The 23,844-nt window shown below is 46.3% G+C and overlaps 1 protein-coding gene across 4 annotated transcripts in view; it reads right to left on the bottom strand.

Annotated features, from left to right (window-relative positions):
* The window catches only part of MYOCD (myocardin), a 206,624-nt gene that overhangs the window by 21,565 nt on the left and 161,215 nt on the right, over positions 1-23,844 (bottom strand). For all 4 annotated transcript variants that reach the window (XM_078654725.1, XM_078654727.1, XM_078654724.1 and 1 more), the window contains 3 exons: positions 22,545-23,498; positions 4,146-4,289; positions 1,685-1,807 (listed from right to left, as the gene is read on the bottom strand). In XM_078654725.1, the coding sequence (XP_078510851.1) occupies positions 1,685-1,807; positions 4,146-4,289; positions 22,545-23,498 (1,221 nt within the window). The remainder of the gene's footprint in view (positions 1-1,684; positions 1,808-4,145; positions 4,290-22,544; positions 23,499-23,844) is intronic.

Genomic DNA, 23,844 nt, shown 5'->3' with positions numbered 1-23,844 from the left:
GAAGGACATCAAGGAATGTCTAAAACTAAAGAGAGGCTCAGATTTTCTTACTGGCGGCCAGGCATGGACTTGCAAGTGGAACGCATTGTAAGAAATTGCATACCGTGAGGCATAAGTGAGAGATGTCAGAAGCTCAGATTTCAGCCCATGGTCTTTAGAGAACATCCCAAAAAGCCATGGGAAGAGTTAGCTTTTGACATACTGGGGCCTATTTGTGGGAATGGTTGTGAAAATGATGTCTTTGTGTTGGTCGATTTATATTCCAGATGGCCAGAAATTAAAATCACAAGAGGCATAGATACAAAACAAGTCATAGGGTTTCTTGGGGAGGACTTTGGTAGAGAAGGAGCCATATTAACTGATAATGGAATGCAATTCGTTTCTAATGAAATGGAGGAATTTTTATTGAGGTGGTCAATCAAACATAAGAAGTGCGCACTGTATCACCCAGAAAGTATTGGTATGGTGGAACCCTTCAACTGTGTTTTGAAGGAAACAATTAATTTGGCCAACCAGAATTGCTTTGATTGGAAGGAAGAAATTGTCAGAAAGGTTTAAATATACAGAATATCCCCTCATACCGCTCCTGTTACTGTTGTTTCTAAATTATTGCTTTTGATTCTTGAATAGGCTTTGTAGTCCCTCCTTAGTTCCCCCTTGTCTGCATTTGTAACCTCCCATTAGTACTGGACTTTTTACTTGTTTTATTACAAGCTCTGTTTTATCTACAGTCTGTGAGCACCATTTTCTTTAATGATTTTCCCCTATTTCAGGCACAAAGTGCTTTCCTGCAAGGGTGCCCTCTTTGCCTCCAGGCACAGCGCTACAGTTTCAGCACAGCACCCCCTATAAAATTTATATTGGGCCAAATTCACAAACAAACTTTTTTTGTAAGAGTGCCCCATACCGCAATTTCACTTTAATGCCTGCCACACACTTGAGCCATGTCTAAAGAAAGGGGCGCGTCCGCCATTACATTGAAAGCACGGGTGCTTTTACAAGAATTTGCAATGCAATAGGTATCCCATTGGCGAGAGTTTAAGCTGGTGGCATTTTGTAAATAACAATGCTTTTTATTTATGTATTGTCTTTTTAAAACATAAATAAAAGGCATTGTCATTTACAATGCCAATAGCTTAAACCCTCACAAATAAGAGACCTTTTGCATTACAAATGATTGTCAATATCTTCCTATTGCTCTGTCCTTCTCCCTTGTTCTCGTGCTAAATCATGTGATTTGTAACATGCAATGATCTGTAAACAGTATATTTTTTTAACCCAAACTTTTCAAATTCAGTGTGCTCTCTCTTCTACAGTGTTAGCCGTGCCTCCTTCTGTGTACTTCAATGCCTCATGCATCCTATGTAAAACTCAGTTCATGTAAAGTGCTTTGACACCCTATGCAAGGGTTTGTGAAGCTATTTATTACGAGGTTCGTGCCAGGAAATAATAGTAACATCTCATATGAGTGAGAATATTGATTTAAAATGTCCATGAAACGTGAAACTAATATATTCATAGCCTTACCTAAAGTAAACTCAAAACGCGCCTGCACATAACACAATTAAGAGTTCTTGGAAAGTGTAGCAATGGAAACCACATTTTGAGCTTCACTGTGAGAGAACCTAACGCTTCAAACTTTGAGAAACATTGGCTAATGGGATAGATAAAATGGTACATTTACCTGCTTAACTGCATCCTCGTAAGAGGGAGGCTGCTTTGTCTTGGCAACGACTGTGTTTGAATTACAAAAAGTTGGCGAGGGAAACTTCTGATTCGCCTGAGCAGACGTGGTTGCCACAGCCATCTGCATCGAAATATGAGTAAAAGTAAGATATTTATACAAGATCTGTTTCATGGCCCATTTTGTTTAAATTACTATGTACATTTTGATGATAAGCTAAGAATCGTTACTTTTTTTACAAACACCCCATCCAATACAAAACAAACTTCAAACTAAACGGAGAATGTGGTAAGATCTTCTGCGAGTGGTAACCGTAACTGGAGTTTGGAGTGTTGTGCCAGTAGTTGGTTTGTAATCTTTGTGCTTTCAATCAAAAGAGCGATTCACAAAAAGACATTTGTGAGCGCAAAGGGGTTTTTTCGTAAGCATTATATCAATTTTGCAAGTCAGAAAAGCATTACTGACTTGCAAAAATGGGTTTAAGGACCTGTACGAAATCACAATGAGGAAGGGGAATTACCTCATGACTATTATTTGGTATGGTATGTTTCAATAGTTTGCACCCATCAAATGTGGTTGCAAAGCTTGTATTAGTTGCCGACACCTCAAAAGAGGAGGTAACTGATTTGCAAAACGAAAGGGGATGGCAGCCTTGTGAGGATCGGGTAGTGTTTTTTTCTAAGCAGTTCCTTTAAAGAATATTAGCGGCTTTAAAACAAATTGTTTTTGGCAATGCATTCACAAGTATGGTGGTCAGCTGTTCCTTGCAGGCCACCATCCTTGCATTTGTAGCCAACTGCAGGTGGTTGCAAATAGCAACCTGTCTGAATAATAATAATTATACGTATCATTCTCTGCCTGTGATTGGAGATTTTAAGATGTGACCTATTAGTATATAAGTCTCACCTCAAACTGAAAGCCCACTCACAAAAATGTAGTGTGCAATTTGCAAACACTTTTTGCGATCATTCTGTTAGTAAATGTGTTCCTGCATTCGTTGGCAGTGGGAGGGGACATATTATCTAGTTGATTTCGATGCAACTCTCATTTCAGCCTACTACTGGCATTGGATGAGACTCTGGCGATGAAGCTTTACCGGAAGCACCCACTCCCCCACATTAAGAAGCCTTTTTTTCAGTTCAATGAGTGTTGAACCACAGCCTTTTTGCTCCCGCCCTGCCTTAGCCAAGGCAGTAAAGTAAAAATACACACATATGAACTTAATCAAAAGTATTCTTAAAGTACACATAACAAATCTCCATCATATAAATGGAGGCTGTTCTTCATTAAGAGTGCATTCTGTGTTATTCCGGGTTAAATATTGTTATGACATTTTGTGATTATGGTGTCAAATATAGCCACTTACCCTTCACTGTTATGGTTTGTTAGTCACAAGAGATAGCATGTGATTTAAAAAATGTAAATATCAGTTAGGGACATTATCATTAAGACACTGATAATTATGAAAGAGGTAGATTAAATGGCAGGTGTAACCACAGGTCACACATTGATGACAGCAATAAGGCAAACATACACATATAACATGAGGTGATCTTACTTCCTATGATTGCAGTGCCTCAACATATGTCCCATTTGAATGTTCGCCAAGGAACGTCATGATATCTTTACTCTATCATGACATTATAAGGGCATGGGCCATTTAAAACATAGATGAAACATTAATAAGAAATATCTAAAGCATTCCACATGTAGCAGCGCCATTGTTTTTTTCTCCTATATTCGGTCACTTTCCTTCCGGGCTGTCAATCATCTGGCAATACTGCAGGTAGGGCATTAATCAGTAGGGTCAGTGTGGTCAAAATGTTTAGCTTGACACTGCTTTATGCACGATCTTCAGATGTTGGGGGCAAATCCTGGCTATACTCACCCTGAAGAAAACTCAAATCTACAATGAAATCTAGGAACACCTTTACCAATTAAACAAACAACCACAAAGGAAGGAGGTGTAGCGCAGCGGTCAGAACGGCTGACTCCAGAGCACGGTTTGAATCCCGGCACCTGCATCAGCTCAGCTCAGCATCATGTAACTCTGGGCAGTAGCTCACTTAATCTCCCCAATGGCCCCTTGCACCTTGAAACCCGTAAGGGTACGCTTTACAAATAGGAATTGCTAATGTAATTCTTTAAAAAACACAAATTGTTATCTAAAAATGATTGGGTACTACATCACGCAGCATAATAAAATATAATTACGTATGTTGCAAAACTAGAAATATCAAAGCTAGTGAACAACCCGCTCTCCGTAAGTAACCATGTTACAAATTACACACCAGAATGTATGACTGTTAGTTTCCTAATCAGAATATGGTTACTCTGTTAAACGTGTTAAACGTGTTGTTGTTTTTGAGAGTGCAATTTATATTTCGTATCAAAGCAGGCAGGAAAACTACATTGCTATAGGGTTGGTGGTAAATTGAAATCAGTCACTTTTTAACCTTACCTTGTTATTTAAGCTTGGGCTTTTTGGTGATGAACAGTCCGGATTCACTTGTTTGTTTTCGCTCTGGTTGCCCATAAACGTGGGCTGCACGTTGGAAGGGTTCTGCGAGAAACAGTTAGGACTTCCAGTTTGTGAAATTGTATTCTGTTAAATAGAAAACAAAATATGCATACTGAATTACACGAAACCAGTGCATGCCCTACCAGACAATTCTAAATGTCTAACGCATGCGCTAGAAGACAATTTAAAAAGTCCACGTAAAATAATGATTTTTAAAAAAAGTGATCCATTTTTAAATCCCATATATTTATTTACCTCATTTTAATTGGCTATGAAAGCGAAATTCGAAAATGATTTGATTGAAACCTCAGCTGCACCTCATTACCTCCTCGTCCGTCTTCCTCGCCACAGTATTCACATATGAGCCTCCGGCTCCACACAGAACTCCATGTTTAAAAAAAAAAAGAAACAGCGCTCTAGTCTCCCCTCCCTCCTCCAAGATGGCCCCCAGTGGCTCCATCCAATCCCATAAAGGGATACATAGACAGCAACACGACCTGTTCTTTTTTTCTGCACTTCTCCGAGTGCTGTGTTCCCTGCTGGTCAGGTGAGTGAGGCTGGGGTCTTGCTTTAGCACCCCCTTATGGCCTCGGGTATTTAGTTGGGGGGGAAGTTAGTTTGTATTGTAATTTGTTTGTTTCCCCTTTCTTTTGCCTGGCACCGTGTCCTGCTTAGCGGACTTTTGGTGCCCTTTTCTGCGGGTTCGCATGGTGTTCCCGCTTCGGATGGCCGCGCCTCCGCTTCCTGCTTGGCGGGAGGTTCATTGTCCGGTGCGTGCCCCCTTTCCGACCGCGCGTCCTGCTTCTGGGACTCTGCGCGGTCGGCTGTTTTATTTATTGCCGGCGCTTGCTGCCTAGCGGCGAGTTTTGCCGGTGAAACGCCACTTTCCGCCGCGCGTCCTGCTTCTAGGACTCTGCGCGGTCGGCTGTTTGTTTGTTGCCTAGCGGCGATTTTTGCCGGTGTCACGCCCCTTTCCGACCGCGCGTCCTGATTCTGGGCTCTGCGCGGTCGGGTGTTTGTTTTCCTTGACGATTTTTACTCTCTTACCTGGGATCTTGGCGGGCGGTGTGTGGAGTTTTCCTGGGTGTCTTCTTTTCCTCAGGAGCCTCTTTAGCGGTGGCTCGCGTTTCTTTGTGCTATTTGTACTTGGTTAGGGGGCGTGCCATTGGGTGTGTCTATGTTTGCTTGGCGACCTACAGACTATTTAAGGGTTCAGGTGTTTTCTATCCCTTGCTATTAGTTATTTTGCTCGTGGCTGGTGTGATGGACGGAGGTTCTTCGAATATGTCTGTTCCTGACTCCTTGGAGGCTTCTGGTTCTGGGATGTCTGTTCCTTCTATGGATTTGCTGCAACAGATGATCAATTCTGCGGTGGCAGCAGCCTTGCAGGACAGGGTTCCTGTTCCTCCTGACAAGAAAGCACATGTTGATGGCGTTCCGACTGTTGACTCTGACGCATCGGAGGAGTTTGATGTCAAGGGTCGTTTTGTACAGGGTGCCGACCTTAAGGCGGTGCTGTGTCACATTCGCAAAAACTTGGTTTTTCCTGACTCTGTTATGCCTCTGGAGGATAATTTGTTTTCTCAGTATCAGCGTCCTGTACCTGATTCATTGCCCCTTCATTCTTCGGTGGTGAAGGTGTTGGAGACTGAATGGAAGGATGTGGAAAGGCTCTTTTCCTCGTTTCCTGAATAAACGGTATCCTCTGCAAGATTTTTTGGAAAAATTTCCTTCCTCGGTCAAGGTGGATTACTTGATGGCCAGTATGTCGTCTCGTGGTACTGTGGTCTCTGAGGATTCCTCTCCTGCTGACCCTGTAGATCGGAAAGTGGATGGTGCTGTCATACGCACTTTTGCGGCTGCTAACTTTTCCGTTAGGGCGGCGGCCTATTCCTCTTACACGATCCAGTCCTTACTTAAGGATTTTCAGTCTCTGTTGGAATTGTTGGACCAGGGGGAGGATGTCTCTTCTACCCTGGCGATGATGGAGCAGCAGGTTCGCCTGCTTTCGGATGTCTCCTTTGATTCTTTAGGGGCGGCGGCTTCTGCGGCTGGGTCTTCTGTGGCTGTGAGACGTCAGCTTTGGCTTCGCTCCTGGAAGGCTGATGCTGCGCAGAAAGGTCTCCTGATGAAGATCCCCTTTGCTGGGGTTAAGCTTTTTGGTTCCCCTTCGGAAGACATGGTGAAGAAGACGGCGGAGGACCGTAAACTCCTTGCTCCTGAACGGGCTGGTCGCTTCCGTTCCTTTGGTTCTCAGAGGGCTTTTGGTCCTTCTCGTAGGGGACGTGCTGGTCAGCCCTTTCGTGGAAGGGGGCGTGGCTGGGGTGCCCCTTCCTTTGATAAGTCCCGGTTCTCTGGTGCTTCTGCCTCCTCCACTCCCGCTTCCAAGTCCTGACTGGATCGCTCCTGGTGTGGGTCCAGTTGGGGGTCGCTTTACTTGCTTCTTCCTCTGCCCGTGTTCCGTTCCCTGGGTCTGCAGGCCTGGCTCTTGAGAGGGATTCTCTAGTACGTGAGGGTTGTTCTGTGACTGTGGCTGGGGTCATTCAACAGTCCCGGAGGCCTTCTACGCTTAAATCCTACGCCAAGCATTGGGATAATTTTGCTTCTTGGTGTGTTGGTCGTGGGCTGTCGTTGGATTCTTTTGATCCGGCTCGCATTCTGGATTTTCTGAATGATGGATTTGTGTTGGGCTTGGCCATTTCGACTCTTCGGGCTCAATGGGCCGCCATTCGGGCATTTCATGTCCTCCCTTTGGTTTCAATTTCTCCATTGGTTGCTAGACTTTTTAAGTCTCTTTCTTTCCAACGCCCCTGTCCTATCATGTGTCCTCCTCCTTGGGACCTTCCTTTGGTTGTGCATTCCTTGCAGTTGGCTCTTTTCGAGTTGTTGGAGTCAGTGGACTTGAAGTTTTTAACGCTCAAGGTGGTGTTTCTTGTGGCGATTGCTTCTGCCAGGCGTATGGGTGAGTTGGGTGCTTTCCTTTGTTCTGCCCCATTTTTGTCAAGTCATGTCAAGTCATAACATTATTATTTGTCAAATATCCACGTTTTAAGCTGCTTTCTGAACGCTAGGTGATTTTGGGTGAGGCGAAGGTAAGTGGGGAGTGAGTTCCATGTTTTGGCGGCCAGGTATGAAAAGGATCTGCCTCCCATGGTGGTCTTGTTGATGCGAGGTACAGTGGCGAAGGCTTGGCTGGAGGAGCGAAGTTGGCGGGAGGGGGTGTAGAAGGACAGTCGAGAGTTGAGGCAATCTGGTCCGATGTCGTAGAGTGATTTGTGTGCGTGGGTAAGCAGTCGGAAAGTGATCCTCTTATTGACGGGTAGCCAGTGGAGGTCTTTAAGGTGACCAGAGATGTGTTCGTTGCGTGGGATGTCTAATATGAGCCTGGCTGAGGCGTTTTGGATTCGTTGTAGTTTCTTCTGGAGTTTAGCGGTGGTACCTGCGTAGAGGGTGTTTCCGTAGTCCAGTCGGCTCGTGACTAGGGCGTGGGTGACTGTTTTCCTTGTTTCGGAGGGGATCCAGCGAAATGTTTTTCTGAGCATGCGAAGAATGTTAAAGCAGGAAGAGGATACGGCGCTGACTTGTCTGTTCATTGAGAGTGAAGAGTCCAGGATGACGCCAAGGTTCCGTGCGTGGTCTGTCGGGATGGGTGCTTTTCCGAGGGCTTCCGGCCACCAGGAGTCGTCCCATGCAGATGGGGATGTACCTAAGATGAGGACTTCTGTTTTGTCTGAGTTCAGTTTCAGACGGCTTTGTTTCATCCAATCGGCGACTTCTTTCATTCCTTCGTGTAGGTTAGTTTTGGCGGTGTTGGGGTCCTTGGTGAGAGAAAGGATCAGTTGAGTGTCATCCGCGTAAGAGATGATGTTGAGGTTGTGATGGCGTGCGATGGCCGCGAGGGGGCTCATATATACGTTGAAGAGGGTGGGACTGAGTGAGGATCCTTGAGGTACGCCGCAGATGATTTCAGAGGCCTCGGACTTGAATGGTGGGAGGCGGACCCTCTGGGTTCTTCCGGTGAGGAACGAGGTGATCCATTCCAGTGCTTTTCCTTGGATTCCGATGTTTCTGAGGCGTTGTAAAAGGGTGCTGTGGCAGACTGTGTCGAAGGCTGCCGAGAGGTCGAGGAGGATGAGGGCGACTGTGTCTCCATTGTCCAGTAGAGTTCGAATGTCGTCTGTTGCTGCGATGAGGGCGGTCTCAGTGCTGTGTTTGGCTCGGAAGCCGGACTGTGAGGAGTCGAGTGATTTGTTGGCTTCGAGGAAGGCGGCGAGCTGGTTGTTGACAGCTTTCTCGATGACTTTGGCCGGGAATGGAAGAAGCGAGATGGGGCGGTAGTTTTTGAGTTCGGTGGGGTCTGCTGTTGGTTTTTTCAGAAGGGCGGTGAGTTCAGCGTGTTTCCAGTCTTCAGGGAAGGTAGCGGAGTTGAAGGAGCAGTTGATGACGTCTCGGAGGTGCGGTGCTATGACGGAGTCTGCTTTGTTGAATATGCGGTGAGGACATGGGTCTGTGGGGGATCCAGAGTGGATGGAATTCATCAGGCGGATGGTGTCCTCAGTGGAGATTGGGTTCCAGGCGTTAAGGGTGTTTACGGGGGGAAGATGGTCAGCAGATGGTAGGGTGGGTTGGCTTCTGGGTTGGTTGTCAAAGCTGTTGTGGATGTCAGCAATCTTGTTGTGGAAAAAAGAGGCTAGGGAGTCGCAGAGGGTTTGAGAGGGGGTGATGTCGTTGGAGTTGGCCGAGGGGTTGGAAAATTCCTTGACGATGTTGAAAAGTTCCTTGCTGTTGTGGACGTTGTTGTCAAGTCGATCCTTGAATGCTGTTTTCTTGGCTTTTCTGATCAGTTGGTGGTGAGTACGGGTGGCGCTTTTGAAGGCGTCCTTGGTGCTGGTGGTTGGGTCTTTTTTCCAGGCCTTTTGAAGGGAGCGGCATAGTTTCTTGGACTTCTTGAGATCATCGTTGAACCATGAGGCCTTCTTGTTGCCAAGTTTGTGTTGACGTTTTTTCAGTGGTGCTAGGGTGTCGGCGGTGTTGGATAGCCAAAGGGTGAGGTTGGAGGCGGCTTCGTTGGCGTTAGAAGAGAGGGCTGGGGAGGTTCGAAGGAGCGATGTGGAGATCTGATCCGTGGTGATTTTGTTCCAGTTTCTTTGTAGAGTTGGTTGGAGGTGGATGATGGGTTTCGGCTTGTTGTAGGTGAAGTGAACGCAGCTGTGGTCAGTCCAGAGGAGATCCGTAGTGTGGCTGAAGGAGACATGGTTGCTGGAGGTGAAGATGGGGTCGAGAGTGTGACCTGCGATGTGGGTGGGGGAGGTGACCAGTTGTTTAAGTCCGAGGTTGGCGAGGTTGTCCAAGAGGGTGGCGGTGTTGCGGTCGTTGATCTTTTCAAGGTGGAAGTTGAGGTCTCCCAGAAGGATGTAGTCTTTGGAGGGGAGCGCGTGTGGGGTGATGAAGTCCGTGATGTCTTCACTGAATTTTGCGCGGGGTCCTGGTGGTCTGTAGAGGAGGGTGCCTCTAATAGTAGTCTTGGGGTCGGTGTGGATCTGGAAGTGAAGGTGTTCGGAGTTAGCGAGGTTGGCGTCGGAGCTGGTTGAGATGCGGATGGATTTCTTATGGACGATAGCGATTCCTCCTCCTGTATGGTCGGTGCGGTCCTTGCGTGTGATCTTCTAGTCATCAGGGATAGCGATGGCGATGTCAGGGGCGGAGGAAGCGTTCATCCATGTTTCCGTTAGGAAGGCGACGTCCGGAGAGATGGCGTCTAGTAGGTTCCAAAGGTCAATGGCGTGCCTGTGGACCGAGCGGGTGTTGAGAAGGATGCATTGTAGGTGGTTGGGGTCGGGAATCTGTGGTGTGGTCGTAGCGGAGATGTTGACGGTGCCGCTAAATTTGCAGGAGTAGCAGGAGAACGGTCCATGGGTGCGACCAGGAGCGGCTTGGACGCAGTTGGGGGCGCGACCGGGGTTAAGGGCTAGGAGGGTGGCGGCATCGTAGGTGACGCGGGGGGGCTGGGTAGCGCGAGGGGCAGGGGGTCTGGCGCTGGGCGCGGACGGGCGTAGACGGGCTTACCTTTGGCGCACCTTCGGCGCGGATTGGGCGCGGTCGCTGCGCGTGAACGCTGCGCGCGGGAACTCCTGTCATATAAGGATGGTGGAGGGGGAGGGGCGAGGGCGTCTCAGCTGGGAGGCGGGGCGGGTCACGAAGGAGGACAACAACAGCTAAAATGGCTGCGTAGGGGACAGCGGAGCGGAGCGCTTGGGGCGAAATGCGCTGGTGCAATGGAAATGCTTCCAAACAGTGACAAATGCGCGCTACAAGAGAAACGTTACAAAGCGGCAATCAGGCGCCTCACAAATGAAGTTTCTACAAAGCGGAAGCGAGCGCCCTACAAGTAAAATGTTCACAAAGCGGCAAGCAGGCGTGTTACCAAATAAATTCTAACAAAGCGGCAAGCAGGCGCGATATCAGTGAAATCTTAGCAAAAGCGGCAGGCAGGGCACGCTGCAGGTCTTCAATAAGGGTAAGAGCACACAACGATACCGCACTTCGCCAGGGAGGCAAGGGAGCGACCACTCTGCTGGGGAGCGAAGCGAGTCACAGCGCGTGGAGGGCACGGAGCGCTGTATTAAGGTAGTGGGAGGGCGTCTCAGCTGGGAGGCGGGGCGGGTCACGAAGGAGGACAACAACAGCTAAAATGGCTGCGTAGGGGACAGCGGAGCGGAGCGCTTGGGGCGAAATGCGCTGGTGCAATGGAAATGCTTCCAAACAGTGACAAATGCGCGCTACAAGAGAAACGTTACAAAGCGGCAATCAGGCGCCTCACAAAGGAAGTTTCTACAAAGCGGAAGCGAGCGCCCTACAAGTAAAATGTTCACAAAGCGGCAAGCAGGCGTGTTACCAAATAAATTCTAACAAAGCGGCAAGCAGGCGCGATATCAGTGAAATCTTAGCAAAAGCGGCAGGCAGGGCACGCTGCAGGTCTTCAATAAGGGTAAGAGCACACAACGATACCGCACTTCGCCAGGGAGGCAAGGGAGCGACCACTCTGCTGGGGAGCAAAGCGAGTCACAGCGCGTGGAGGGCACGGAGCGCTGTATTAAGGTAGTGGGAGGGCGTCTCAGCTGGGAGGCGGGGCGGGTCACGAAGGAGGACAACAACAGCTAAAATGGCTGCGTAGGGGACAGCGGAGCGGAGCGCTTGGGGCGAAATGCGCTGGTGCAATGGAAATGCTTCCAAACAGTGACAAATGCGCGCTACAAGAGAAACGTTACAAAGCGGCAATCAGGCGCCTCACAAATGAAGTTTCTACAAAGCGGAAGCGAGCGCCCTACAAGTAAAATGTTCACAAAGCGGCAAGCAGGCGTGTTACCAAATAAATTCTAACAAAGCGGCAAGCAGGCGCGATATCAGTGAAATCTTAGCAAAAGCGGCAGGCAGGGCACGCTGCAGGTCTTCAATAAGGGTAAGAGCACACAACGATACCGCACTTCGCCAGGGAGGCAAGGGAGCGACCACTCTGCTGGGGAGTTGGTTTTGTCAGACCGTGTGGTCTTGCGCCCTCATCCTACGTTTGTTCCTAAAGTGGATTCTTATTTTCACCGGTCTGCTGAGGTGGTTCTTCCGGTTCTTTGTCCTGATCCTGCCTCGGATGAGGATTCCCTTTTGCACCTCTTGGATGTTCGTCGTGCCTTGCTGATTTATTTGTCACGCACGTCTTCCTTTTGTAAAGTGGACAACTTGTTTGTCAATTTTGGTTTGTCGCGTCAGGGCCTGAAACCCTCCCTCTCCACGATCAGTCGTTGGATTACGGAGGCCATTATGTTGGCTTATGCTTCGGTTTCTGAGGTCCCCTCCCTTCCTGTTCAGGGTCGTTCCACCCGATCTGTTCCTGTGTCCTGGGCTTCTTTCAAAGGGGTGTCTATGGAGGATGTTTGTAGGGCTGCTACGTGGTCTTCCCCCATACTTTCATGTCCCATTACCGCCTCCAGATTGGGGGTGGGGGTTCTGTTTCTTTTGCCTCTTCGGTTCTTTCTGCAGGAGTTCCTTGAGGGGTTGTCTCTTTGGTTCATGTGCCTCTGTATATTAAACTTCTGTTTTTTCACTGCACTGATGGTGTGGTCTATTTTCCTTACATAAAGCTGATTGCTTTGGTATCGGCTCATATGTGAATACTGTGGCGAGGAAGACGGACGAGGAGGTAATGCCCCGGTTACTTACCGGTAATCTTCATTACTCCGAGTCCTTGTCTTCCTCGCCACAGTATAGTTTCCCTTCCCTCCCGGCCCTGGTGGTGGCTTCATGTCTGCGGCTTGGTTTTCAGGTCGTGTTGCTGTCAATGTATCCCTTTATGGGATTGGATGGAGCCACTGGGGGCCATCTTGGAGGAGGGAGGGGAGACTAGAGTGCTGTTTCTTTTTTTTTTTTTAAACTTGGAGTTCTGTGTGGAGCCGGAGGCTCATATGTGAATACTGAGGTGAGGAAGACAAGGACTCGGAGTAATGAAGATTACCGGTAAGTAACCGGGGCATTAATGGCAAGTTCACTGATCGACGAGTGTGGTTTGTGGAAGGTAAACAGGTGTGCTTTAATCCAAGTCCAATTTTGGATTGCTCAAATATCAGCCTGTCATAGTTCTCATAAAACTTCTCAGGTGGAACATTAGTGAGCTGGGCCACTTTCACGTCATACCTGGCCCACATTCTCCCTGGTCCTGTTAAGTCTTGATAAAGACCTGAAAAGGTGTCACGCTCACAGTATAGAGATTGAAGCTGTGGAAGTCAGCCCCGCAGGCCTTGGAGCACACGCAGTACATTTTAGTAAGAGGAAGGTTACAAAAGACTGTCATGGTGGGTGAAGCAACACTCGCCAAGTGTAATTTCACCTTTTGGTTCAGAGTTATGGACCTTCACTGCAGCATAACACGACATCATGAGGTGACCTGTAAAATACCCTCAGCAGCAGAATCTTGGCCCTCAAATATGAGGAGGCATGGCAAATGTTGTACATCAACCAAGAATATACAAGCATTGGCATAGCCAATAGGTCTCGCCTTTGGGACCTTAGAAGTGTTTAGCCATGCAACAGTTGATGCTGTTGCACCAAGGATATTGTGCTGCATAACGAAATACTTATAAGGTCCCAAAAGCGAGACCTATTGGCTATGCCGATGCTTTTTTTAACATGGAACAGACAGAAAGGTTCGCTGTGTTTTTATAAATATGAAGCAGCTTTCGACAGATTTTTAACTACAACTTTTGTATTGCTGTCGCTATCTGGTGTCCAGTTTGGGTCTCACTTGCCTTTTGCCAAGAACTGCTTATGGGGGAAAGGTGACCTTTTGAGCATGAGTGAATTATTGTATTTATCCTGTGTTAGTGTGAGAACACCTGAAGTTTTATCACCTTAAAAGCGCAAAGGTGCTGTAAGGTATGTCAGATAGTGTGTGTGTGGGGAGGGAGGGAGGGAGATCCGGAGGCCTCCCGTTGCTAATCCACCTGACGGGATTAAGGGTAGAATAAAAGAGAGGTTTATAATAACAATGATTTTTTTTTCCAAATATAAACTGCTGTGCTTTTATGGTATGTTCAAAATTTAATAAACTCTAATTGGCAGAGGGCTAATAAAAATGTGATTTAATTATGACGCCTGATTGTTCCGGTCAGAGTTTGTATAGTTACAGGAGATGGGTGGGGGGATTCTCTCATCTACAACCTGATTGATTGGAATTTTGGGGATAGCGTTGTGCGAAGCTCCCATTTGTGCCTTACGAGTCGATATTACGTATTTCAGTTGTGAAGCTGGACACTGTAAACACTCCACATGTGTAACTCTTTTGACATCTCACTTGGGTATCTGTGCGTGGAACACAAGAGCTAACCAGTGAGACACTCTCTGCGCTGTTTGTTTGCATGATTTAAAAAAAATACACTTGTGTTCACAAAACACATTGGGCCGTATTTATGAAGGCCTTGCGCCGCCGGTGCGTCACTTTTAAAATGGGAAAAAGTGACGCACCGGCGGCGCAAGGCCTTAATAAATAAGGCCCATTGATTCCAGCAGAGACCAACTAGTTTCCCTGGAAGAGTTTCTTAAAAGGATGTGTAAGCACATTAATTGACAGTGAAAAAAATATAAATTCATAAAGTGAGAAGATATGCAACAGAAACCTTGGCCAGTTGAACATGTTTAACCAACAAAATAAAGTCACGCTACTGTCCACACTTAATAAAATCTCAAAGGATGCTTAATCCCCATAGTAGCTCAGAAAAATGTAAAATTATTCCTTCATGTCATGGTTCTTACATGCATTTAGGTAATTACAATGGTGTATATTATATCTGTATGATGTATTTTAGCAATTTTGGCAACATAAAGGCAATAAATGTTAACATTAATACAAATAAAAGTGTGAGTGATTAATATCAACGAGGGTGTGACTGCTGGATTGAAAACTTTAGAGCGGGGTGGGAGGGTAGCACAGAGGAAGAGAAATAGATTTGGTATTTTGCGGCTGTGCTGGGGGAGATCAAAAATACATGCAAAAGTGTTACTGTTTGGCTACTGTTTCAAATGTGCATCCGCATGCGCAGATGCGAAGGGGGAGATCATACCGAAGGGAAGATCAAAACGACGAACACCGGAATGCTAGCGCTGAAGGGGCTAAAGTCTCCGCTGGGCGCCGGAACCCTGAATCCATAGTCCATCATGTTCAGGACGGGCTTGTCCGATCCGTACATGGGGGCGGCCGGGGAAGCCGCGCAGCGGCTGGGGCTGAGGGAGCCTGTGCAGAGCGAGGCGCAGCGCGTGCAGCTGCTGCTGGCAGCCGGGGGCGGGGCGGTGCGTGCTCCTTCCTCTCGCGGAGCTGCCTCCGCCGCTCGGGGCAGGGCGAGCCCGAAGACTGGAACTCAAACAGCTGCTGCGCCACCGCACGCAGCCCGGGCTGAGCGTGAGAGGGCGGAGTGTGGCATCTGAAGTCCCGGGTCCCAGGAGGGGGCCCGGGTGAAGACCAGCGCTGGCCTGCAGAGGGAGATCGAGGATCGAGAATGCACTAAAAGAGCCCGGTGAGTTGGGGGGAGGGGGATGTGTGTGCGTGCGTCTGTCTGTGTGTGTGTGTGTGTTGTGTGTGCCTGCGTGTGTGCCTGCCTGTGCCTGCGTGGGTGCCTGCCTGTGTGTGTGTGTCCCTGCCTGTGCCTGCGTGTGCATGTGTGCATGTGTTGTGAACAGCCGGCCGGGATCGGAGCGCGTGACCTGATCCGATCCCGGCCGGCTGCGTGCTCGTGACAGTCTGTTGTCTCTGCCTAGTCCTTGAACGGGAAAATGGCTGAAATGATTGCAATAGATCGCTTTGCGACAGCAGGGGCTTTTGCCCCTGCAATCGCAGGCGCGACCTAATAAAAAGTATGTGAAATTCAGTGAACAGTAATTCATGTGAAAACTGAGCTAAACGAAACGCCATATCTTACATTCAAAAGTCACACAACATACCAGCAAAGCAACTCATTTGATTAGAACATTTGTACTACCAGAGTTCTTCGAGACATTTTCTGTTCAAAACGGTCTCTAACACAAAAATACTGTGCGAAATGTCACACCTTGACATTTGCAGAATAACCCTCAGTACAGCATAGACAATGGAGAAACTGGCAGGGCATAGAAGCGTCTCATGCCAGGGATCGAGTTCATCTTTTATGGACACACAAATCACCCATTAAATGAAGGCGGCTCAGCTTGTGGCAGTCTCACAACTGCTTGGAGTCAGAGATATGGAAGGGAATGTTAAGTGTCCCCAGCCATAGAAAGTACATAGCAAAGAGTGAGAAAGAGTGGAATTTACCAGTTTCTGATGGAAATGTGAATATGAATGTGCAGACATTTGCTATTACAAAGGTTTGCGTGCTAAAATGCTTGCCATATGCATCTGGCAGTAGACACATTCAACTGTTCTAAAGGCAATGATCATGGGAAGGTCATACGAAGGTCGATGTGAGTTTGAGTGTTTCAATAAGAACAACAGAAATGTTATGTCTCAGAGGAGTGGTTCACTCAGGGTAACTGTATATAAATGTACTGAACTTTTTTGAAAGATACAAATCCAAATTATATTCAAAGTTCGTGACATGATTATGCACCGTACCTGCCAAAAATCAGCTTAAATATTCAGGGCCTAAGGTAGTGGTGCAAGCATCGACATGCGCATGCGCCAGTCGAGTGCACTGGGTATGTGTCCAATGGCACTGGACGGCTGGGTTGAGCATCAGTCAACGAGATATTGGCGCCTGAGAACCAGCAAGAACTAGTAAAAACAATTTGCTTTAGCTGGTGCAGCGAGGACCGGAGGAGTTGTTGCACGGTTTTGTTTTCTGGTTCAGGCATCTGTGCAATTATTTCATGCGGTTCACGTCCTAAAAGAATGCATTTTGTTCAGCCTAATGAAAATATGTTTTTTGGAATGAGTTATGCGTGGATGCGCTGCATTTCGGCAAATATGTGAATTTATCTACAGGCTCGTTCCCTGCAAAGCTGAAGCACGAAATGTTTTCTGAAATGCCATAGCCTGCCCGATTTTGATGTTTAGATTTCACTTGTAATGTGGCACCAACAGCCAAAAAGCCATCTGTTCTCCAAATAATGAACTCATTACATATGCTCTTCGACCCGAGGTGCAAGATGACCTGCACTACGCCCTTCAATCCTGAACTTTTTTCACTTTACTGAGACAAACACTGACACTTACATCATAGGTATCTGCTGAATGGGTCTTGGGACAGATCATGATAAGTGTGCCAGTGCTGGCAATCTAAACTAAGGGTGGCATGGTGAGCAAAAGAATGATGGATTTAACCCAGATCTCTGGACAGGGGGTGAATGTTTTGATTTGTTCTGTGTTCCGTCCATCAATTGTGTGTCTAGTGCTAGCAATCTAGAACTAATGCCGCAAATGTTACCCGGGTATAGAGCACATTTACCACTGCCTTAGGCCTCAGTGAATGTGCAGTGATAGACATACAGAATATTATTTTTGAACTGGTGATCAATTTATATTTACTTATATGTACTTTGTTTCATCCAAACTAGACCCACGTGGGCAGAGCTATTCACCGAAGAATACAACAATTACAGCACACACAGTTACAAGAAAGTAAATCATAGAAATATCTGACAATAGCATTTATGAGTTGTTAAAAGGCATAATTGCAAGACATATTACCATGAGGGAGCAGAATGTCAAAAGAAAGCATATTACTAATATACATATTTACTATAAAGGGAGGAGTGGCAGAGTGACAGTGAGGACACAACTTCTCTCATTAAGCATATTTTGAGTTAGAAATCAATTCAGGAAATTAATTTCGAACAGAAGATGGTTCATTTCACTATTGAAGGGATGGTGGGATCAAGCTACATACCATGTGTGTGCTGCCAGACAAAGTTTGCAGTCTTTTTATTTATTGGCTATTTGAGCATGAGGGTGTCAGAGCTTGGCAGTTGAGGCTGTTCACCCAAGATAACTAATGTAGGTTCTAGGTAGTTCAATGTCCCGGTATGTCGAGTTTTATGTCCAGTGTGAGTGTACTTATAGTGTCAATTAGGAGCCACTTCATAAAGATCAGGATTGGTGATGTGGATGTGGTGGTATTACCTGGAGCCATGAACCAGCCTGGCCCCTGCGTGTAGAGGAGCCAGGCATAGCTTTAGGATGCCATTAAGTGAGGCGTCACCATAATCTAATCTTGATAGAACTAGAGATGAATCACTTATTTAAACTTTTCCCCTGTAAACAACTGTTTGACTCCTTACAGGAGTCTCATTTTACTAATTGAGTTGTGTGAGCCTGGAGGTTGAGATTTTTGTCCACTATGACGTCCAGGGATTTTTGAGCATTCGGTGATGAATGGAAGACTCTAATGTCTGTTCATTACATTTAACCAATTCTGCCATGGCATGGAACATTTTGATGGTGAGAGGAGTCAACATCCTGTATTTGAGGGGTCAATTTTGAAATGAAGTTATGGCACCCTGCACTGTATTCTTTTAGGAATCTGTGGCAAGACAATATAATCTGCGGATGCAACTTTCAAATGTTGCTGAACATCATCAGCTTAAAAGTGTATTAAGATGTTGGAATTATTTAGAAGAGAGTCAAGGGGCTCCATGTATAAACCGAAGTGCTGGGCAGAGTATTGACCCTTGAACCAGTCCTTGGTCTAGAGCGGAGGATTCAGAGATTTTTATGTGTCGGCTTTGGTTAGCAAGATATGAAGAGAATCATTTTAGTAGTGCTCCTTATTTCTATTATTTCACTAAGATTTCTTAGTAGAGAGGAATGGTTAACTGTGTCAACGGAAACAGACTTTACGATGCTGCTTCAAGCGCGCGTTCGGTTTAATCGCAAGCTCATATGCGTGGTTAAGGCAGTCGGCATTTCAGCTGCTGGCTGGCAGGGAGAGGAACCGGAGAGGAGGACATGCATGAAGGGCGGGGACGCGATGAGGTAAGTTGAACTGGGACTAGGGCTATTAGATTTTAAGGGAGGAGCCGGTTTTAGGGCTCAGGGCGGGGGAGCAGAGGGGGCTAGGTTTTAAGTAAGGGGGCGATTAGGGCTCGGAGCAGGGGGCTGGGGTAGGTTTTAAGGTAGGAGGCAGAGTTTTAGGGCTGAGGACAGGGGAGGCGGAAGGGACAGTTTCTAGGTCAGGAGAGGCGGTTTTTAGGGCTCAGGGCAAAGGGAAGTTTGGGGTAAGGATAAGTAGGGGGAAGGTTTTAGGGCTATGGGGAAGGGGCAGTTTTGAGAGCAAGGGGGCAGTTTTTAGGGCAGGGGGAGTCAGGTTAGTTTAAGGTTTAAGGGGTAGGGTCGTTTTTATAGCTGGGGGTAGGGTAATAGGGCAGGGGCCAGGATCTAGGAGACTGGGTGGAGGAAAAGGGCAGTGAACTTTACCACACATCCCTTCACCAAACATGCCTTTATCACAAAACTGCGTGGTAAAGGCATGCTTGGAAAGTCATGTGTGGTAAAGGAATGCTTTGTTGAGACGCATTCATGGTTCGGGCTGAGTGGTAGAGGGACGCGTTGTTCTACCATGCGTGCCCTTGTCATTCAACCCTGTGCCAAAGGCTGCAGACAGGTTCAGGATGGTGACAATGTATGAGTTACCTATAACTAAAACACAGAGTATATTGTCAATGATTTGTAATATTGCAGTCTCCACTCTGCTGCCAGATCTAAATGCTGACTGAAAAACTTCAAATAAGACATTTTCCACCATAATTTTTTGGAGCTGGTTTTCTACACATTTTTCCAGCTCTTTATCCAGGAAATGTTTTGTAAGAGGGAGTAATTTATCAAGTTTACCCAAAATGGCATTTGTCATCTTTTCTATATGTTGAGTGGTTAACCTGGTAATTCCTGTGATGCTTAGATCTCTTGCAGCATTGAAGAAACTGTATAAGTTAGGGTGTCTAGGTGAATGGCTATGTGGTCTTGAACCCATTTTTTGGTGAATGCAAAGCAACTGTTCATGCAAGCTTCACTGCAAAGTTTCTTGGCATCAGTGCAAAATTACCCATATCCAGTGCAAACATTTTCAACATCAGTGCAAGCTATGTGATATCTCCTTAGTGAACAAAATCAAAAGAAACCCAATATCATTATTATCCATTTGTGGCTATTTAAATCAAAGTCTCCACTGACTGACACATCTTAACAATAAGATCACATGGAGTTTGGGGAAAGAAGGTTCAGAAATGCATTTCTAGTTCTATTAGCTGATCCTTGAGCCAATAAGATTACCAAGAAGACACTTAATCATGTGCTACATTCTGATTTTATTTTTCAGCAAGAAAAGTGCTCAGTATGCCACCTGGCACAGATACTCGTGCAGCCTGTGTTTTATCTCCATGCTTAAAGCATTTGAGGCAACAACCTGAAACCCTGGATGCAGTACAAAACTCACCAAGGAGAGAGACAGCCTGTGCTTGCCCAAGCTTTAAATGTTGACAATGCCCCAAGGGATCAATTACTGGTAATTCATTTTTACAGGCCCAGTAGACACAAATCGGCTGAATACGGCCATGATTTTATTTGTGAATGGTGCTATGGTCACAGAGTGCTGATTAGCACAGCTCTCTCCAGCAATTCACAGCTAAAGGTTGAACATGCAAGGTTTTCTTTTAGTCGATATTAAAATACCAGAGGGCACACGTTGTACTATAGAGAATTTTACAAGTAAATGTTACCTATTTCCTTTTAATAGTGTAATGTTCTATGTGGTGTCGTGTGGTGGCATCCTGAGTTGCCAAGTTTATTTCTCCCTTCACTCAAAGTCAAGCTTCTTACCCCCTAAGACGACCTGAAATCTGCTACCTAGGCTCTTGTCATCTGAAGGCAAGACTTTGAAAACGCTGTGTTAGTAGGCATCAGACAAGTCTTCCTATCACTCTTCAAGGAATATTGCACTAATCAACTAAACTCAGCACTGAAACAAAAAAATTCAACCACATCACACCGATTCTCCAAGCCCTCCAGTGGCTCCCTTGTCCAGCAAGGATTACATTTAGAATGATATTTAATCCTCCAGCATCACCAATTAAGCCTTATATCTGTTGAAACTCACTTATTGGACCATGCTCCTCACTATCTAGGGTGGTCTCACAGATAAAAACGTTCTAAAGTTGGCAGGTCCTTGCTTCAAAACCTTCCACACACAGATACATTTCTTCTATGGAGGAACGACCTCTGGTTGGGATTTTCTACTGTGTGAGAATTTAGCTGAACCCAGTCTTCTTGCATTCAGGAGACAGTTGAAACCCCCAGTGGCGGCTCCTCCGCTATGGCGGAGGAGCGTCGCCCTACTGCTTTTAAGCAGTGCAAAGTACGAAACATAAAATGATAATAACTCTGAGTTATTATAATGTTATGCTTCATGATGCTTTGCGGGCGGGCGGGGCTGCTTTGCTCTCGGAGAAGGGCAGGGGAGAAGTGGTTTGCCCCCTCCTCAGTGCGCAATTACTGTTTGGTCTGCCCTCTCGCGCCGCCCAAACCAGCCATGGACACTTTCCCTGTTCTCCATGCAGGCTGCATTACAGCCTACTTGGAGAACATGCCCACCCTTCCAGCCCCTGGCTGAGGGCCGGGTCATGGCGCTCAGACCAATTACAATGCTGCATTGCAGCATTATGATTGGCCAAAGGAGCCTGGGTGCTTACCAATCACAACGCTGCGTTGCAGCATTGTGTTTGGTCAGTGGGGCCTGGCTGTGCTTTCTGTTCCAAGACGAGGAGAGTAGGAGCAGAGACTTGGGACCCAGCTGCAAGGTAAGTTTATTTTTTTTATAATGCACACCCCAATACCCCCAGCGCGACTCCCTCCCTGCCCCGCCACCCGCGAGCCATGCCGGCTGCCACTGGAAACCCCACCTGAACTGTGCCCTTATTCGCTTCAGTTTGACCATTGTTTATCTAGAAATTTGTATCATAAATTGTTTATTATTCTAATTCAAAAATGTTTTCTTTAAAGTGCTATGGTAAAAGTATGCTATATACACCTGTAAACTACATTAAAAGCAAGTTTTCACCAAAACACATTTTGTAACCTGCTTCTTACCAAAATATATGGCATAAGCAATCACTGATTTTAACAGCGCTATTTACATATATCCGACCCTGTTAACATGAAAGGTCCTGGAATGTCCTTGTGACGTCATAATAAAGGGCGATTCTTTGCAGCATATGGCGAAATAAAATCATTAACTTCAAATTCGAACATAAACGGATGCAGAAATTACTGAATGTGATTTTTCAGTTCAGTGTTGCTCTGTACACAATAATGATCAAGAGGCAGGGAAAGATAGTTCAATACTGTGGAAAGGAAAAAGGTTCTATTTGAATGTTTGGCCTTCAGTTTTGGGGTTGTCTGTTTGCAGACTCAGAGAGAAAACCACAGAGAGAAAACAATAGCTTTAAATGAGGGCGCTGAGCAGACAAAATAGAAGCTAGAGGTAGGAAAAACTAGTAGAACTAGGAAGCCAAATAAGAAAAACTGTGGAAAACATAAGCACATTTGAAATAGGGGAAAGTCAAATATCACCACATCATGTTTAATGTCGGTAGAGAAAGTCAACTTTTAGCAAACCTTTATCTGTCAAAAAGAGAGGAAGGGCAAGTGCCCAGGTGGAAACATGTATTTCACTTCCACAATGATACCTACACTGCCATTACTGGGGAACAATCACCTAAGGAAGCTGAAAATTGACAATTGACCTGATCAAACAGTAGAAAGACAGAAGCAGTGGTTGAGAGAATATGAATCAGTGCCCATTAAAATGCAAAGACAGCACAACAATCCCTTACCTGCACTCCTCGCAGTCTACTGCTGCCTTGCGGAGACACGCTGCGCCCGTCTGCCTGGGATACTGGCGACACTGGAAGTAGATAATGGCTGTTTGGGGACGGTGGAAGACTGATGTGCTGTGGGCTGTGCACAGTTCCAAGCGGAGAATGCTGGGGCGAACACTGCGGACTTAAAAATGTAGAAGATATGGCATTTTGCCCTGATGAGTCCATACAATGGCTGTTGAGAATGTGGGAGATTTGCTGTGAAGCACATGATCTCATATTGTCCGGGGAACTTCTCGGTTGTGTCTTTATAGACATCTGCTCTGATGCAAAAGGACAACTGGAAACAGGGTTTTCCTGCTTGATGGGCACTCCAAAGAAATGCTGGGACATTATGTGCTTTTCCGGGGAGGCACTGCTTTTTTTTCTCTTTTGAAGCTGCAATTTCAATTCTTCAACCTGCCTCTGCTCCTGTTGGAGTTTCCAAGTGAGTTCATTAATTACCTTTTGCTTCTCCACCAGCATTTTGTCCTTCTCTGCATCCATGACTTCCAGGTCACACTGGAAGCTACCTCCATTCATGCTACTCATGAGGCTTTCTTCTGCACTGAGATGCGCTGGAGAGGGCTGCAGGCCATACTGAGGGGACGACATTGGTCTGTCGCTGAAGGTATCTGGGAGAGACCCTCCAACTGAAAGCTCAGACGATGCTGGAGAAATTGGCGGGGTGGAGCTGGTGCTTCCAAACTGATAAAATCCACTTGACAAAACACTTGGAGATGGATGAGACTGGTAATTTGTCAGCGAGTTGTTGGGTGTTACTGGAAAGGTAACAGTAGTTATGTCATTAAATGTTGGCGCTGAGTTACCCCCACAGTCTTGGAAAGGTCTAAGGCGTTCCATAAGTGCGGTTTTTGTTCCAGACACTGGCAGGCCTCTTATTCGGAGCTGTTGCCTCAGCTCTGACACCTGAAAAAAATTGATAAATATCAGTTTTAAGGGTAAATTGTACCAGTTCTTGAATGAAAAAACTATTGTAAGAATGTCTTAACATGCACATGATGGTAAAGCAGCAATAAACATTATGCTAGCATTGCCCTTTCTATGATTGGCATCCTTGTGCCTGCTGAAGATTTAAGTTCTCCTTCATCTCTTGTTAGTGAAATCCCACACAAAAATGCTGCGCCATATTGCATTGCATTATGGAAGCCATCAACATTTTCTATTCACTTCAATAGAAGTACTGAAAGATAGACAAATTGCTTAAAGCTTAGGGCATTCAGCAATACGGTGCTGTGTGTGTGTTACAGGTAAC

This window comes from Lissotriton helveticus, chromosome 7 (genome assembly GCF_964261635.1).
Source record: "Lissotriton helveticus chromosome 7, aLisHel1.1, whole genome shotgun sequence".
In the NCBI taxonomy this organism is placed as follows: Eukaryota; Metazoa; Chordata; class Amphibia; order Caudata; family Salamandridae; genus Lissotriton; species Lissotriton helveticus.
The sequence above is the reverse complement of the archived record's forward strand: the minus strand, read 5'-3'. Positions and strand labels throughout refer to the sequence as shown.